The 18,161-nt window shown below is 40.6% G+C and overlaps 2 protein-coding genes across 3 annotated transcripts in view; both read left to right on the forward strand.

Annotated features, from left to right (window-relative positions):
- yipf1 (Yip1 domain family, member 1) overlaps positions 1-12,692 on the forward strand; it is a 45,917-nt gene extending 33,225 nt beyond the window's left edge. The window contains exon 10 of one of the 2 annotated variants that reach the window (XM_048601630.1): positions 12,549-12,692. The gene's annotated coding sequence lies outside the window, so the exon portion shown is untranslated. Of the gene's footprint in view, positions 1-3,252; positions 3,361-12,548 lie in introns of those variants that run through there. The other variant, XM_048601629.1, reaches the window with a different exon arrangement.
- Positions 3,266-4,081, forward strand: zgc:113691 (uncharacterized protein LOC503529 homolog). The gene has a single exon (XM_020528876.2). The coding sequence runs from the start codon at positions 3,266-3,268 to the stop codon at positions 4,079-4,081; it is 816 nt and encodes a 271-aa protein (XP_020384465.2).
- Positions 12,693-18,161: the final 5,469 nt, after the last annotated feature.

The raw sequence follows: 18,161 nt of genomic DNA on the forward strand, positions 1-18,161 counted from the left end.
TGTTTTTCTTAAGAGCAGAGGAAATTGAGAGGGACCATGATTGAGATATATAAAATTATAAGAGGCATAGATAGGGCAGACAGGAAGAAATTTTTCCCGTTGGTGGAGGGATCAATGAGTAGGGACATGGATTTAAGGTAAAGGGGCAGAAGATTTAGAAGAGTTGTGAGGAAAGACTTCTTTCCCCACTTAGAGTATGGTGGCAATCTGGAACTCTCTGCCTACAAGGATGGTAAGAGGCAGAAACCCTCAACATTTAGGAAGTATTTAGATGTGCACTTGCAATGCCAAGGCATTCAAGACAATGGACTGACTGCTGGAGAATGGAATTAGAGTAGTTAGGTGTGCTTTTTTTGACTGGTGGAGGATGCATTGGGCTTTCTCTGTGCTGTAGACCTCTGTGACGCTGTACTTTCTAACTCTTAGTATAAACTACAGAAAATTTGGGGTGGTGACTGGAACACAGCTGGAGAAAAGTTCCCAGGATTTTAGAAGTGCAGCAGCATGAATGTCGAAGATAGGACTGGACTTTGTTGCAATGTCACGTCCAAAGGGAAAAAAAACCTGAAAAAGCTTTTATCTTAAGCCTGTCTGGAATCTTGACGACCAAGCTCGGTGTGCTATATGCAGTTCTGCACTCCATGTTCTATACGCACATATAGAGGCATAAAACGCTTAAAAAAATTCGCTACAATTATACCAGAACTGAGAATCTACTTATCGGGAAGACTGAACACGCTGTTGCTCTTTTGTGTAGAAGGTAGGGGAAGATGTGGAGAAAATGTTTCTACCCGCTGAGGAAATCCAAAAACTAGAGCTATAATATGTCACTATTCAATCCAATAGAAAATTCAGCAGAAGTTGTTCTACCCAAAGTTAGAGTAACACGAAGTACCTTACCAACTGAGGTAAATACAATTGATGGATTTAAAAGGGAAGTTGGATAAACACGGGAGGAAAAATGGAAGAACATGCTGATGTTTTGGGGAGGTCGGGTAGGATGATGCTCTTAAGGAACATAAATGCAATCATAGATCTGTGGGGCTGTTCAGCCAACATAAAAACACAACGGTCTGCTAATGGAGATCGCACCGTTTTTTTTTGAGGTTGGGGAGAAAAGGCAAAGAAACAGAGAATTAGAGATTAAGGAAAACAATGACTTTAAAAAACGATAGGAAACATGTTCGCTCATATATATTTCTACGTTTTAAGAATAGCAGCAAATCAACGTCACGGATTTACTGAGTCAACCGATGGTGAGATTATTTCATTTAGGGCAGATAAGGTGATTCTTTTTAAAAAAAAAACTTAAATTGTATAAAATAATTGAGTAGGGAATATAGAGAAACCCCTCAGAAAATCACCCATCAGGACAATTCAGATTTTAATTCCTAATGGTCAGAAACATTCAATTGATTCAAAAATGTCATTTTACGACTGTTTAAGTTGTGTTGATGGAATGCAATTTATTTCTAAAAACCGAAAAAAGCTGCGGATGCTATAAATCAGAAACAAAAATAGAAATTGCTGAAAAAGCTCAACAGGTCTGGCAGCATCTGTGGAGAGAAATCGGAGTTAATGTTTCGGGTCAAGTGATCTTTCCTCAGAACTATTTATTTCTATTAGCTTTTGAATGTTTCAGGAAGAGAAGGTTCACAGACTGATGGGATGGAAAGAAAGAAGGATTCGTTTGATTTTAGAGACATTATCTGCTGCTAATTGATACTAGTGCGAGCATCAAGCGGGGAACGCTGGATTTACCGTCAGCAGTGAGAGGTAAAGAACGTGTATGCAGTGTTTCAGCATTACCTTGCTATTATTATAAAATCGTTAGGTCAGATTTTTAGCGACACCGACCCAGTCAGTATGGAATAACATAGCAGGCCACAGACCTTAACTCAGAGCAACCAACGGAGACATATTAGCGGGAATCTAATCATTCTTTTCACCTGCCTGAAACTGATTTTACATGATTCAATCTGAATAATTTAAAGCACCGTAGACGAGTGTGTATTTCAAGTGGGCTAAGTAAAGAATCGTGAAAGGGAATTACCAAATGTTTGTAATTAAAGTTATATGGAAATGGTGAGTAATCTTTACTTTTACAGTCATATTCAAGAACAACGAACTTCGAGCGTAACATTTATTAAGGTCAGTTTTCATCCTGAATGAAGTCCTAACCTAAATATCTAATGTAATAATATTTAAATATATTTTCCCTTAGAAAAACGTCACTGTTCTTAGTAAAACGCAAGGAAAGGACTAGCTATTGAGATTGTAAAATATTCTAGGCTGCGTCTATGGCCAACAATGTCTCTCCTACTACACGGGGATCTACGACCAAGCCCTTGTTGTAATGCACCGTACGAGGGAAATACAAGAATTTGTCGGCGGAGATCGACGCCGATTTACATAAATCTGTGAAATGCCTTGGAAGAGAAGATAAGGAATTCCACCATTTAAGGTTTGACGAGATGAGAAGAGTGGGATAGATTCTGAAGAATATGCGTCAAAGGTGGTGAAGAGACCGACTAAAATATTAGACATTTACAGAAAGTTCGCGAAATTGAAGTCCTGATGAAGGGTCCCGACCCGAAACATCGACTCTCCTGCTCCTCTGATGCTGCCTGGCCCGCTGTGTTTCCCCACCTCCACACTGTGCTATCTCTGACTCCAGCATCGGAAGTTCGTGCTATCTCCGAGAAACTGGAGCACTTTTCACTGCAACACAGGCAGACAAGGAAGATATGACAATTCTAAGTATTCGGGGGTTTTGATAATTTAGAGGAAGCAATTTCGCGATTCGAAACGTTAATTGGGATTTTTCATTTTGCCAGTTACAGACTTGGATGTAAACAAGTTGTTGAATAATTAATGTTAGTGAACAATAATCAAGATCTTGTAAAGGAATAATTAAGTAGGTAATAAATGGGCCGTTACTTGGGTCAACCTGATCAGCTTTCTCCTGTAGATTCTAATTTCGCCTCTGGTACTCTTATACCTTAAATTCATGCCCTGTGCATATCGCTCTTTTTGCCAGTGAGAACAATTTAATCAGCGGTCTAATCAATGGCTTATTATTTTCAAAAGAATTGGATGTGAGAACAGCAACATTGTAAGCGTAGCCATTCACACCAGGATCTCGCAAATTCGTTTCAGTGGTGATTCCTGTATTTTTAAAATAGGACCAAAAGTTACGAAAGGCGGATTTATAAGGTGTGTTCTAAATGTATTCACTTATATTTGTCCCAGCCACAGGTTTGAAATGTCCAGCCCCAAGCGGGAGACCAGAGGATCAGTTCCACACACAAACTCGCTGAGCAAGTTTGAGGTCAGGAAACTCTTAGAGAAATACAAGAGCGAGCGAGACGAAGCGTCCAGGAGGGGGGAGATCAGCCGAGACAAACTGCGAGCGATCGAGGCGGCGGCCAGGGCACAAATCCAGGAGCTGAGGGAGAAGGTCAACGCCTTAAACTCGGAGAACAAGAGCCTGAACAGAAAAATCAGAAAGCTCCAGCCCGAGCTGCGGATAGAGGCGAACCCCAGACTCAGAAACAAACTGACCAGGGAGGTGGTGAAAGAACTGAAGGAAAGGGCGGAACGATGTCAAAATCTCCTACAAGAAAATGCTAGGTTAGATCAACAGATAGACCAACTGGCGGCGGACTTAGCTCAGGCGGAACATGTTCGGAAGCTTTTAGAAGATCGCCTGCAAGTAGCTCAGAGTCAGGTAAAGAGTCTGACCAATGAACATGACCGAGTGTTAAAACTATGGGAAGAAGCCAAGACTGAGAGGGAGCGAACCCTGCGGATTAACCGCCTATTCAGAGAATCCCTGTGCAATAAGCAGAAGTCTCAGCAGACACTGGACAAGTGCATTCAGACCATCGCTTCCATTCCCATTTACAGGAGGTTTCAGAAGAGAAACCCCGAGTCCATGGTGAAGCAGCAGGCCCTGCACCTGCAGACCGTGAAAATGAAGCAAAAGTTTATGGAGCAGCTGTCGGTGATTCCGAAAGAAAGCCGGGACAACACGTCTGCAAAATCATCAACAAGCATCTGCCGAATGTCCTCAGACTGAGAACCGTTCTGTAACACCGAGAGAAAGAATCACTTTGGAATAGACCGCCGGCCACAACGCGACAGCTGTACTTATAAAGAAAAGCGAATTTTCAGTTTGTGTGTATGAAACATTTCAGTTGCAGTTGGCTTTTAGTTTAGCGAAAAGCAAGTTAATAACAGCTTGGTATGAAATTATTTCTAATGTCATGTCTGCATATTTTCGTCTTTTCCAATATTAGATTTCTAATAAGGTACGATTGATTTAGAATAGTTTTATAAAACTGACTCGGATTGTCATCAATTTATCTTAAATATCAACCCAACATTAGCTACCAATAAATTTCAATCAACGTTTTTTAAAAGAAAAGGATTGCATTTATATAGCGCCTTTCACGATCTCAAGCCATTCCAAACTGCTTCACAGCCAATGAAACACTGAGGTGTATTGCAGCAGTCGCATGCACACATTGCACGGTTACACAAGGACAGTGCAGCCATGACTAGACGGATGTAAGGTAAGCAGCAGATGGTTTAGGACAGATTTGAGGAAAACCTAACTCATCCGGAGGCGGTGGATATCTGGAACTCTCAGCCTAAAAGTCAGAGTGGGAATTTCACAACGTTTAAGAAGCCTGAACTCACGCAAGAGCAGGTTCAAGAGCACTCAAGAGCACAAGACTGTTGAATGGACTCTAGCCTCTGTAACCTGCAATGTAACCTGTCTGCCTCTAAATCTTTTTAATCTGTACATCCTTTGCTTGCTGTGATCTACCTGTACCGCTCCTAAATAAAACTTTTCACTGTATTTCAGTACACGTTACAATAAATCAGTCAAACACTTAAAACACCAATGCACACCACCTCAAGGGCTGAATAATTTAAAAATGGGATTAGTTTGAATCATCACTTGATGTCCAACATGGACACGTGCTACAAAGCTCTGACTCTATAACGTACTTTAGAGATGTTGATTGAAGGATAAATATTCATCAGGATACTGTGAGAACATTGCCATCAAGACTTTCAAAAGCACCTAGGAGGGCAAGTGATTCAACTCTGCAAGGTAACATCTTGTATTTTGCACCTCTCTCGATATTACACCACAGAGTTAGTTACAGAGTTGTAATCTCGGGATTACTCCCCATACCACATGGTTGTACAGCAAGGAACGGGAAGAAAGTAACAGTTTAACACGTGGCTAAAGAGCTGGGGTGGGAGGAAAGGTTCCAGATTTGTGGATTACTGGGATCTCCTTCCAAGGCAGGTGGGACCTGTACAAAAAGGATGGGCACCAGCATCCTGGCATGGATTTAAACTAATAAGGTAGGGGAGTGAGATCCAAGGCAATAAGTCAGGTAGTGAGTAGAAGGTAGAGGTTAATAGGATAAACAGGCAGGGCCAGTACAACAATGTGGTGAGGGAGAGAATCATAAAAGATCAAAATGTGAGTTAAAAGTTAGAGCAAAAATGATAGAGATGAGACTCAATGTCATTGGGAATAATAAATAAAGATGGAGAATGTGGAAGCATGGTGGACAAGAAAATATTAAAAGAGAAAAACAAACCAGTAGACCTTATTTAAAAACCTTGTACCTAAATGCACGCAGTATTTGAATAAAGTTAACACGCTGATAGCACAAATAGAGACAAATGGGTACAATCTGGGCTGGGGCGGGGGGGAGGGAGAGGATTGAAATGTGGTTACAGGAAGATCAGGACTGGGGAGTTAAATGCCCAGGGTGCTCAATATTCTGAAAGGATAGACAAGAAAGAGGAGGTCGATATGCTTTATTGATTAAGGCATCAAAGCTGTATTAAGAAATGGTATTGGCACTAGGGACCAAAAGTAAAAAGCAAGGGAAGAAACCCCTTGGCAGGAGTAATTTACAGGCCCCCAAACAGTATTTCCAAAGTAGGGCATAGTATAAACTAGGAAATAATGAGGGCTTGTAAGAAAGACACAATGGTACTTATAGAGTCATACAGCTATTGACTGGATTAATCAACTTGGCAAGGGTAGCCTTGAAGAAATGTTCATAGAGTGTATTAGGAATTTTTCTTAGAGCAACATGTCATGGAGCCAACCAGAGGATGGGCTACTTTAGATTTGACATTATGTTACGAGGAATGATTGATAAATAGTCTTATAGTTAAGGATCCTCTTGGAAGGAGTGCCCACAAATGCTAGAGTTTCAAATTCCGATTGAAAGAGTGAACAGAGAGTCACATATGAGTTTTAGCACCGGGCAAAGGTAATTAATTATACAGACCCGAGGAAGGAGTTGGCCCAGGTGGACTGGGCAACAACATTAAAGGACAGGACAATTGAAGAATAGTGGCAAATGCTTAGGGAGATACTAAATAATTCTCAATTCAGGTATATTCCTGTAAAAGTTAATAGCACTCTGGAGGATTGGGAGAACTTTAAACATCAGTAAAGGGTTACTAAAAAAAAAGAAATTAAAAGAGTGAAGATGAACTATGAAAGGAAACTAGCAGAAAACATTAGCACTAATACCAAAAGCTGCTGTAAATATATAAAACAAGAGAATAGTGAAAGTAAATGTTGGCCCTGTAGAGGACGAAAATGGCAAGGTAACAATGGGAAACTCAGAAATGGCAGTGCAATAAATCAATATTTTGTCTGTTGTCAAAGTGGAAGATAATAATTTCTTTCCCAAAACTGCAGTTACTACAGAGGAACTTCATGAAATTAATATAACTAGGGAGAAAATATTAATTAAACTGATGAGATTAAAGACAGATAAGTCCCTGGGGTCTAATGGCCTGCGCCCTGGGTATAAAAAAAGAGGTGGCAGCAGAGACAGTGGATGGATTAGTTATGATTTTCTAAAAGTCTGTGGATTCTGGAAAGGTCCCAGTGGATTGGAAACATGCTTATGTGACAGCCTTATTCAAAAAAGGAGATAGGCAAAAAGTGGAAAACTATAGACCAGTTTGTTTAACCTCTGTAGTGAGGAAGTTGCTGGAGTCAATCATAAAGGAGGAAATAACTGAACATTTGGAACAAAGCTCAATTCACCAGTGTCAGCACAATTTCATGAAGGGCAAATCATGCTTGACAAACTTGCTGGAATTCTTTGAGGATGTAACCAGCAAGGTGGATAATGGGGATTTGGTGGATGTAGTATATCTAGGCTTCCAGGAGGCATCTGACAAGGTGCTGCATAAAATATTGATCCAGAAGGTTAGATCCCAGGGGTTAAGGGTGGAGCACTGGCTTAGATAGTGGAATGACTGACGGGGTTGGGATAAATGGGTCTTTGTCTGGATGGTGAACTGTAACTAGTGACATGCCACAGAGTTCAATTCTCAGACCCCAACTATTTAAAATCTATATCGATGATGTGCAAGCAGGGACAGAGTGTAACATAGCAAAGTTTGCAGATGATACTAAAATAGGTGGAAAGCAAGCAGTGATGAGGAGATAGAGAACTTACAGATGGATATTGACAGGCCAGGAGAATGGGGCAGAATCTGGCAGATGGAGTTAATGTGATTAAGTGCAAGGTTGTCCATTTTGGCCAGAATAATAAAAGGGCAAATTATTATCAAAGTGAGAAGCAGATTCAAAGTGCATCAGTGCAGAGGGATCTGGGTGCCTTCGTGCATGAGTCGCAGAGAGTGGGTATGCAGGTGCAGCATATAATAAGAAAGGTAAATAGAATCTTGGCATTGACTGCAAAAGAACTGGATTATAAAAGTAGTGTGGGCGTTGGTGAGATCACATCTGGAATACTGTGTCCAGTTTTGAGGAAGGATGTGATGGCACTAGAGTCAGTTCAGAGGAGGTTCTCCAGGTTGATTCCAGGGATGAAAGGGCTGTAGTGCGAGCAGCGGTTGAATTCGCTGGAGTTCAGAAGAATGAGGGGGGGATCTGACTGAGGTATATAAAATGCTAAAGGGGATTGATAAGGTGGACGTTGAAAAGATGCTCCCCTTTGTGGGATAGTCTCAAACAAGAGGTCATAGATATAGAGTGAGAGGAAGTAGGTTCAAAACTGAGATGAGGACAAACGACTTCTCTCAGAGGGTTGGGAATCTGTGGAACTCACTGCCCCAGAGTGCAGTGGAGGAAGGATCAGTCATCAGATTCAAGAAATAAATAAATGTTTCTGATGAAAAGTGGGATAAAGGGCTATGGGGAGCAGGCAGGAAAGGAGTTGAGACCAGGATAAGATCAGGCATGATCATGCTAAATACAGAGCGGGTTGAATTGCCTACACCTGCTTTTAATTCTTATGTTCAGAGATTTTGTTCTCAAATCTCTGGGATGATTGCGGTCATAAATGCCTTTCATTTAATCTTATTCTCAATGGCCTTTTGACCTGCAATTTTAATAAACGAAAATAACCTGTTCGTCAGCTGTTTTCCCCACCATCACTTTAAACATCCCTGTTAAAACACCCCCAATCTCTACTGTTCCTTAGAAACTGGGTGCTTTATTGCCTTTTCTAAGTAGAGGCTGAGGCAAATTCCAAGTTAGGTCAACAAAACCAAAAATTGAAAGACAACAACTAAACAAGAGAAACACATCTGGAATGGACAAGTTTTCTTGTGAGGAAAGATTGAACAGGATAAACTTGTATCCATTGGAGTCTGGAAACCGAAGAGGTGACTTGATTTAAACATACAAAATCTGGAGGGGTCTTGGCAAAGTGGAGGTGGAGAGAACGTTACCTCGTGGGAGAATCTGTGAATGAATAAAAATGACAACTCCTGGTCTTTAAGTCTCCACAGGCCCCATGTCCTGGTTCGGGAAATCTGCTTTCACTTGCATTCTGCTTGATGCTTAACACTAATACAGTCACCCCCTCTGCTTGGCACAGCAGCTGCTGTTTTCAGTCTTCCCCTTTAGGTCTCTCTGACTGACTGAGACTGCATCTCTGGGTTCAACAAGGCCAATTGCCCTTAAGTCTCAAGGTATGAAAGTTGACATTTGAGTTTCTATTGATCCAGCCAGGCCTGTGCCCATGGCAGCCAAATTACACAAGCCTTTTGCTAGACAGATCTTAGCACGATTACCATCACTCAATCCAGGGCATTCTTTTTAATAGAAGACAGTTTAAACATAAACTTACAAAGTCTCACCTTTGTCTCACATTTGCCACACATAAAACAGGAAAAGGCATAACCATAGTAATGATTTTCCACAACTTATCAAAATATAACATTGTAAACATTTTAATCACCAACTTACAGAATAAATAACTTTTTATTCTCCTTTTGTCACATTTCACCAAATGTTGTCATGACATTATAATGCCTAATCTGTAACAACAAATGTATGCCACAGAACTTAAAGTCTTGTTTGCATGTATTCTTAGATTGCAATCGCAAACAAAATTACTGGTTATTATTACAGTTTTTTCCAATCTGTGCAAAAGATCTTTAATTTTAATTTGCTTAGGCATTTCCATGTCACTAGTTAATAGAATATATTCTTGCTTTGGATCCATCAGGTTATTTTTTGAAATCTGTATTGAATTGCACATATTCTGGACCCTGACATATTATTTGTAATGGACCCAAATGTTACACAATTTGTTTGAACTGGCTAACTTTGTCAAGAATAACATTGTTGATCCCTAGCAACCCAACAGGTCTGTGTGTACTGGGAGCTGTGAACTGTAACCCAAGGAGAAATCCCTTGTCAGTGTTTCTTAGCTTCTGCATTCAGCAGCTTCCTTTATTCTTGCATGAAGTCAGATACTGGATCATTATCAGGGTTTTGATTTCTTTAAAACAGACTCAGAGGTACAACTAACAGTATGGAGAAAGCAGCAAATATAGGAAGACATGCAGAGTGGGCTGATCGTTAAATTCAAAATGGTTCATTTTGGTAGGAGGAATAAAGAGGACATCTAATTCCTTGAAAGCCAATAAACCAAATTGAGGAACAAAGTGATCTGCGAACACAGATACATATATCACTACAAGTAGCAACACAAGTGAAAACACAAAGGGGTTAATTTCTAGAGGAACAGGAACCAAAAGTAGGAAGGTAATATTACATTTTATGTAGCATTGGTTTGACCACACTCAGAGTAACCAGTTTACTTACATTCTGAAAAAGTCCAGCAAAACACTGCCATCCTTTTTTTGAGAGAGGCCAGCAGGTTCACAGGTGTCTATTAAAAAGTAAGGACTGTTTGTTATTGCCATGGCTGATGACTCCTGTATGCCAGTTTCAAATCTCAGATGAAAGATGTTAGAATGATAGCCAAGAATGTGCTCGGGCAGTACAAGCAAATCATCAGAGTCAAAATAAGTGCCTTAAAAATACCTGGAAACTTTCTGCAATACCAAACCTGTTGGGTCTCATTGACTGTTGCAAATTTTTTTTGTATTCTGAATAATCCTGCAAAATCTAGCATCTGAGGAGTGAATATCAAGGAAGATGAACAAGAGGATGCAGGAGAAGTTTGGAACAAGGTCAGCGCAGCAAACAATCAGAGCCATTAGATCCCAGCTTGTGAATCAGCCCTTTAACAAAAGTAAAATCAGAACCAGTAACTTCATGTCATGTGCACATTAACAATCCTTCAACACCCATCATCTTAACTATCCTTCAACACCCATCATCTTAACTCTCCACATTGCCAGAAACCCCAAGCTTTAACAATAATTCATAGATGCCAACTGCAATTGATGGCTGAATACCACAGTAAAAATTAAACAACAGCCGAATTATTATCTTTTAGCGATATTAGTTTTAAACGCCTTCTCATGCTGGAATTATAGATAATTTCACACAAGTATTACCCCAATATGCTCTTAATAGTTGTCTTTTTCCAGTCCATTGCTTCCAGGAGATTCTTCCCTTAGCGGTTTCAGCCAGGGTGATGAAAATCTAATGATGCTCAGATCAGGGTGCTAGAGATGCTTGTGGCGAGCTATTCGATTTATTTTATTAATTCAGCAGATGTGGGTGTCAGTAGCTGGTCCCTAACTGTCCTTGAGAAGGTGGCGGTGGTGCGCCAGCTTCTTGAACTGCTACATTACATTTGGTGCAGGTAGATCCACAATGCCATTAGGGAGGGAATTCCAGGATTTTAACTCAATGAAGAATCTTTGAGTAGATTTTTAGCTTGGGTTGTGGATGTTGTGGTTGGTTGGCTCGCTGAGCTGGTTCGTTGTTCCGCAAACGTGGAACAACGAACCAGCTCGGCGAGCCAACCAAACACATCAATGAAGAGTGATTATAATTTCAAGGCAGTGAATGGCTTGGAGAGGAACTTACAAGTGGTGTCATCTCCGTGTACCTGTTGTCAGAAATGGTAGTGGTTGTGGGAAGTGCTGTTTAAGTCTTAGCGAATTTCTGTCGTGCATCTTGTAGATGGTACACACTGCTGCTACTGTGTGAGGGTGATGAGGAGAGTGAATGTATGTGGATGTGGTGCCAGTGAGCTGTTTGTCCTGGATGGCGACAAGTGTGTTGGAGTTGCACTCATCTATACAACCCAGAGTATTCCCCTCACAATTCAGAGATAACTGGACACTGCAACATCCAAACTGCTACTTGAGCAGTCTGATCCAAAAGCCTTTCATACATCATTCATGGCACTGGTTCAGTTTGTGACATGTGACTAGATGTGTCATCATTCTGCAAATGGGCGGTATGCACAACTTCCGTTGAGCCACATTTGTTTCCAAGGGCTTACATGAGCTCACTTCCAATGACCTGTTTGACAACAGCATCCATTTCAGAGTGTCCCATCAGCATTTTGAAGTCAGCTGAAAGTAAGAATAAACAGCTTGTATGTCATTGTTTGCATTTTGTTCAAAGTTACCAGAGTTGGTGACATCCTTTCTGCAGAGTGTATCGAACTATCCACACACTGCATTGTAGAGATTGTAATGCCACTGGTGAAATACTGAAATGGATCACCTACATACTCAAAGACATTTTATGGAACTCCTATGCAAGCTATGTAATATCCCTAACCACTTCTGCTATGTAACCAAGGGTATCCTTCTGTAGGCTAGTCCTATGAAGCGTTCCACTCAATCCACTGCAACAAGTCTGGAAGCAAGATCATCCTTTGAAAAACTATGTTCCCAGCTGCACTTTCAACTGCTCCCTGCTTCTTATCCATCCAATTGTGCCTGGGAATGATATTACAAATCTGTCTTTACCTCCTTACCTATCAAAAACTGGGATACCAAAATCTGAATTACTGCTTGGAAGAGTTTCTTAAAAGGCACACCTCTTCCAGAGCTTCTGCTTCATATTTTGAAGAACAAGAAAAAATATACAGAAAGGGAAATAATATTTACAATGAAAGGGACAGTTAACAGGGCAAGGGACTGCTAACAGTATTACAGAACACCAACCTACATACGATTTTGTGAATAGAATGCATAATAAATGCACTCTGCTGTTGACTTGTGCAAGCTCTGGCATCACCAATGTGTCTGATTGTATCTTATCAAAATTTCTCAATTATTTTCTTCTTTTTCAGAGTGTGGCAATGCATGAAAGCAGGCAGCCTTCCCAACCTTTCTCTCCTTGGGCTCTCTTCCTATTGAGTGTTCCATCATCTTCTGCAGAAAGCTTTCTCCTTTCAAGCAAACTGCTGTTCAGTGTTGCAAGATTTCTTTGTCTGGACAGTATTCCAAAAGTGGAAACGGCACATTGGGGAATGGGTGGAAAGGAAGTGGCTGCAGTGAGAAGTGATAGAAGCAATTAACTGAAAAGTGAAAGGCTGCCCAGTTGACAAGGTGAAGTCCACACTGTGTCTGAGATTGTTGTGGGTGTCTGAAGACGTGTTATATAACAGCATAATTTCTCCATTCTCCCACTTATGATTTGTCTCTCCACAGTACAATTTTTTTTTAAAATGCAAAAAGCTAAGAGCTCTTATCTGGAAAGAACCCACTCATGGATCATATACTATCCATTTGCTCATAGGTTTTATCATTTGTTGATTCACCTGAAAGGAAGTTTTGTACAAGTAACAACTACTTTCGGATTCCCAAAACAGAACTGGACACAAAAACATGGGTTCAAAATTCCTCTCCAACTGAAGCATTCATTCTCTGATCCAAAAACAAGACATTTGCTGTTTTTTAAGTCAGAGAGTCATACAACATGGAAACAGACCATTTGGTCTAATGAGTCCATGTCGACCATGCTCCCAAACTAAACTAGTCCCACTTGCCTGCATTTGGCCCATATCTCTCCAAATCTTTCTTATTCATGAACTTATCCAAATGTTTTTTAAACACTGTAACTGTACACACATCCACCATTTCCTCTGCCAGTTCATTCCACACACCAACCACTCTAAAAAAGTTGCCCCCCATGTCCTTTTTAAAATCTTTCTCCTCTCACCTTAAAAATATGCCCCCTAGTTTTGAACTCCCCAAACTTCACCTCTCAATGTCCTATGCGCCAGGGGAAAAAGTCCCAGCCAATCCAGCCTATTTTTATAACTCAAAGTCCCAATTCCAGCAACAACCTGTTAAATCTTTTCTGAAACATCATTCCTATAAACAGGGTGACCAGAACTGCATACAGTACTCCACAACAGGCCTCTAGTATATCATCCAAAGAGTTAGGAAATATATTATTATGCAGAATCACTCAACTGTATGAGTTAGCGGACCAAAATAAAATATTATTATTCTGTAGCACTTGGTGAGATCTAAGAAATATACTCAATGGCAGCTTCATCTTGTTTGTGTGTATAGAGAGCACCATCCTACATACAATTCAGCTTGCGTGCAAAACAGCAATTACTTTGAACTTCTGATAATCACAAGACATAACACGCGAAGCCATTAAACTGTTAATAGTCCTCTCTTCCTAACCCAAAAACAGTCTTGGGAAATTGTTAACTTGAGCATGCACAAAGAAGTCAAAAACTCCCTCACTGATCTTTTAAGTTATGGACTTGAGTGATTGGAGGTTACTTTAATGAAAAATTCATAGCAGGAGCAACATCTAGTGACCTGGCTAACGACATCCTCACATTAAAAATTACAAAGTGGTGACACTAGTACCTGAAGTAATTAAAAGCAGTGGTGTTTGTGTCTCAAGAGACAGAAACAAAAAGCAGAGACAATGTTAAACTGCCATAAAATCTTGGTTAGATTACACTATGTACCATGAGCAGTTCTGGTTTTCATTGTATAAAAAGTACATACCGACACTAGAGAAGATGCGTGGAAAATTAAATAAACATCACCAAAACTGAGGTTAAAAGTAAAGAGAAGACAAGATTATGAAAAGGTTTGAAATTGAAGAAATGGAGAAAATATTTTCCTGGCAGAGGAAATCAGAAGCAGGGGACATAGAAAAAGATATAGCCATTAGGAAATTTAGAATAAACCCTACCCGGAGAATAGTTAAAATACTTAACAGCTTCCACAACGAAGTGACTAGTAATGAAGCATTTAACGGTAAGCTTGATAAGTTCAACACAGAGAAAGAAATAACAGGAATTATTAATGGAATCAAATAAGTGGGAGAAGCATGGATCTGTTTTGTTAAATGGCCTGTTGTGTTCTGTAAACACTGTGTATTGTACTCAGTAATACTGGGAATAGAATCCAGTGGCCTGAACACTAAAATCTGAAATGAAATGTAGTTCAAAGAACTACACAGGCTAGTTTAATTATTAAACTGGGAGAACAAATAGGGGTATTAAAAGCACACACTCTTAAATTTAACCATATGGCTTCTTAGTTACACTTTAAGGATTCACTCCCCAGAGGACGCCAACCACACATGATCCTTGTTCACCTGGCAACTATCCAAAACTGAAACAGTGTTACCAGCAAGAAATATGATCCTTGGCAATTAAATAAAGAGAAAAACTTAATCACCATCAGCTTTTCAATAACTGAATCTTAAAGTGGTGTCAGTTGTGATTTCAAACAACCAATTCTATTTTAAGACTAATCATCGCTAACTTTTCATTGTAAACAGTTGATAAAGAGCATTCCAAAAGTAGATGTTCCTAATTGGATTTATGTAACTAAGCCACTAAAACTGAAGTAAAGACAGAAATTGCTGGTAAAACTCAGGAGGTCCAAGAGCATCAGTGGTGAGAGAAACTGTTCATCTTTTCCAATAAAAGGTTACTGACCTGAAACAAAAATGATTTCTTTCTCTAGGGCAAAGCTGAATTTATTTTTAGACTTATTGAAACATTGGAAACTGGTTCATTTTAATAAACAGACTGGGGGTGGGGATGGTGGCAGGCAGTTGATTACAACTTGGCTAATTTTATCATTTTTGGCAAGTTGACAGCTCTACAATTTGGTTTCGTTACCAAAGTCACTTCGAACTGTGTTGCTGTGGGCCATTAGCAGGTGAATTGTACTCTTAACACAATCTGCAACTTCATGGCCTGCCATATTTCCCATTCTAGCATTACCATTAAGGCAGGGATCAATCCTGGTTCAATGGAGACAGTTCAGGGAGACAGCTCCAGGCATAACTAAAAATGAGATGTGTACGTTATGAAGCTAGAAAGCGAGATTATTTGTCTGCCAAACATCATGAGCAGCAACTGATAGACAGAGCTAAGTAATTCTGCACCAATGGAGGGGATCTGAGCTTTACTGTCTTGCCACGTCCAATCAAGAATAGTGGACAATAATTAAACTCACTGGAAGTGGCAGCCCCACAAATACCCCCAGCCTAAATGGGGGAACTAGACATCAGTGCAAAAGATGAGACTGAAGAACTTGTACAAATTTTCAGCCAGAACAGCCAAGTAGATAGCAGTCTACAGCACCTTAGATGCCTATCTTCAACCAATTTAATTCACTCCACGCGATGTCAAGGAATGGCTGAAGCCAGTGAGTACTGCGAAGGACCCAACAACATTCAAGCAAGAGCACTGAAGTCTCTGTTCCAGAACTTGCCCCCAGCCAATCTGTTCCAGTACGGCAGCAACACTAGAATCTACATGGAAATATAGAAAATTGCCCAGTTCTGTCCTGTATACAAAATGTAAGACAAGTTCAGCTCAACCAATTAAGGCTTCTTTAATCTAACCTTAATCATCGGTAGAGTGAGTGAAGGGGTCATCAACAATACTACCAAGCAGCGCCTGCTCTGCAATAATCTGCTCAGTGACACTCAGTTTGGGTTCTGCTATAGCCACTCAGCTCCTGACCTCATTATAGCCTTTGATCAAATATGGACAAAAGAGCTGAACTCCAGAAGTGAGGTGAGTGTGACTGGCCTTGACATCAAGGCTGCTTTTGACAGAGTGTGACATCAAAGAGCCCTAGCAAAACTAAAGTCAATAGGAATCAGGGAGAAAAAACAAACTCTGCTGGTTACAGACATAGCTGGCACAGAAGATGATGACTGTGGTTGTTGCAAGTCAGTCATCTTAGTTCCAGAACATCTCTGCAAGAGTTCCTTCAGGGTTGCTTCGTAGCCCAACCATCTTCCGTTACTTCATCAAAGACCTTCCTCCAAGATAAGGTCAGAGGTGGGAATGTTCACTAATGACTGCACAATGTTCAACATCATTCATCAGTCCTCAGATACTGAAGCAAGTCATGATGAAATGGACAATATCTAGGTTTACACTGACAAGTAGCAAGTAACATTTGTGCCACACAAATGCAAGGTAATGACCATCTGCAACAAAACACAATCTAACCAATGCCCCTTGAAATTCAACGGCATCACCCCACAGTCAACGTTCTGGATGTTATCATTGACCAGAAACTGAACTGAACTGAACCAGCCATATAAATACAGAGACTACAATAGCAGGTCAGGGGCTAGGAAAGCTGCAGTGAGAAGTTCACTTCTGACTCCTTAAAAACCAGACACTATCTACAAGACTCAACACAAGTCAGGTGAGTGATAAAATACTCCTCCCTTGCCTGGATGAGTGCAGCTGTGACAGTACTCAAGAACTTTGACAACTTAGGTTGGAAGCTGAAGTCCAGGACAAACGTTAGTAGTTATCTCAGGATTACTACCAGTGCCACGTGATAACGAGGTAAGAAATAGGGAGAGAGTGCAGCTAAACTTTTGGCTACAGGGCTGGTGTAGGAGGGAGGGCTTCCATTATGTGGATAATTGGAGCACATTCTGGGGAAGGTGGGACCTGTACAGTAAGGACAGGTTGCACCTGAACTGGAAGGGCACAAATATCCTGGGAGGGAGGTTTGCTCGAGCTTTATGGGATGGTTTGAACCAGATTGGCAGGGGGTGGGGAACCGGATTTGTAATTCAGAGGATGAGGTATTCAGCCTTCCAACAGACACAACAGGGAGTGAGGTTGTTAATAAAGAAATGGGGTTGATGGAGCATAATTGTGGACACAGAGATGGTTTGAGATGTATATACTTCAATGCTAGAAGTATCAGAAATAAGGCGGATGAACTTAGAGCATGGGTCAGTACTTGGAACTACAATGTTTTGGCCATTACAGAAACTTGGGTAACTCAGGGACAGGAATGGTTGTTGGAAGTTCCAGGATTTAGATGCTTTAAAAGAAATAGGGAGGGTGGAAAAAGTGGCATTGCTAGTCAGGGCTAGTATAGCAGCTTCTGAAAGGCAGTTCGAGAATGATAAGTCTACAGAGTCAGTTTGGGTTGAGGTCCGGAACAAGAAAGGAGTCGTCACTTTGTTGGGTTTTTTTTTTTAAAAACAGACCCCCTAATAGTTACAGAGAAGTGGAGGAGTGGATTGGGAGGCAGATACTGGAAAGGTGCAGAGTTCACAGGGGTGTAGTCATGGATGACTTCAACTTTCCAAATATTGATTGGAAACATTTTAGTTGTAACAGTTTAGATGGAACGGATTTTGTCCAGTGCATTCAGGAAGGATTCCTGACACAGTATGTAGATAGACCAACACGAGAAGAGGCCACTTTGGATTTGGTGCTTGGCAATGAACCAGGCCAAGTGTTAGACCTGTTGGTAGGTGAGCATTTTGGCGGTAGCGATCATAACTCTGTTATTTTTACAATAGTCATGGAAAAGGACAGGTAAATACAGCAGGGTAAAGGTTTATAATTGGGGGAAGGGTAATTACAATTCTGTTAGGCAAGAACTGGGTAACATAAAATGGGAACAGATGCTGTCAGGGAAGA

The sequence above is a fragment of the Rhincodon typus genome, chromosome 10 (genome assembly GCF_021869965.1).
Source record: "Rhincodon typus isolate 14 chromosome 10, sRhiTyp1.1, whole genome shotgun sequence".
NCBI lineage: Eukaryota > Metazoa > Chordata > Chondrichthyes > Orectolobiformes > Rhincodontidae > Rhincodon > Rhincodon typus.

Bases quoted from the DNA above. Each gene is read 5' to 3' on its own strand.
- zgc:113691 (XM_020528876.2), top strand. From the start codon at position 3,266: ATGTCCAGCCCCAAGCGGGAGACCAGAGGATCAGTTCCACACACAAAC.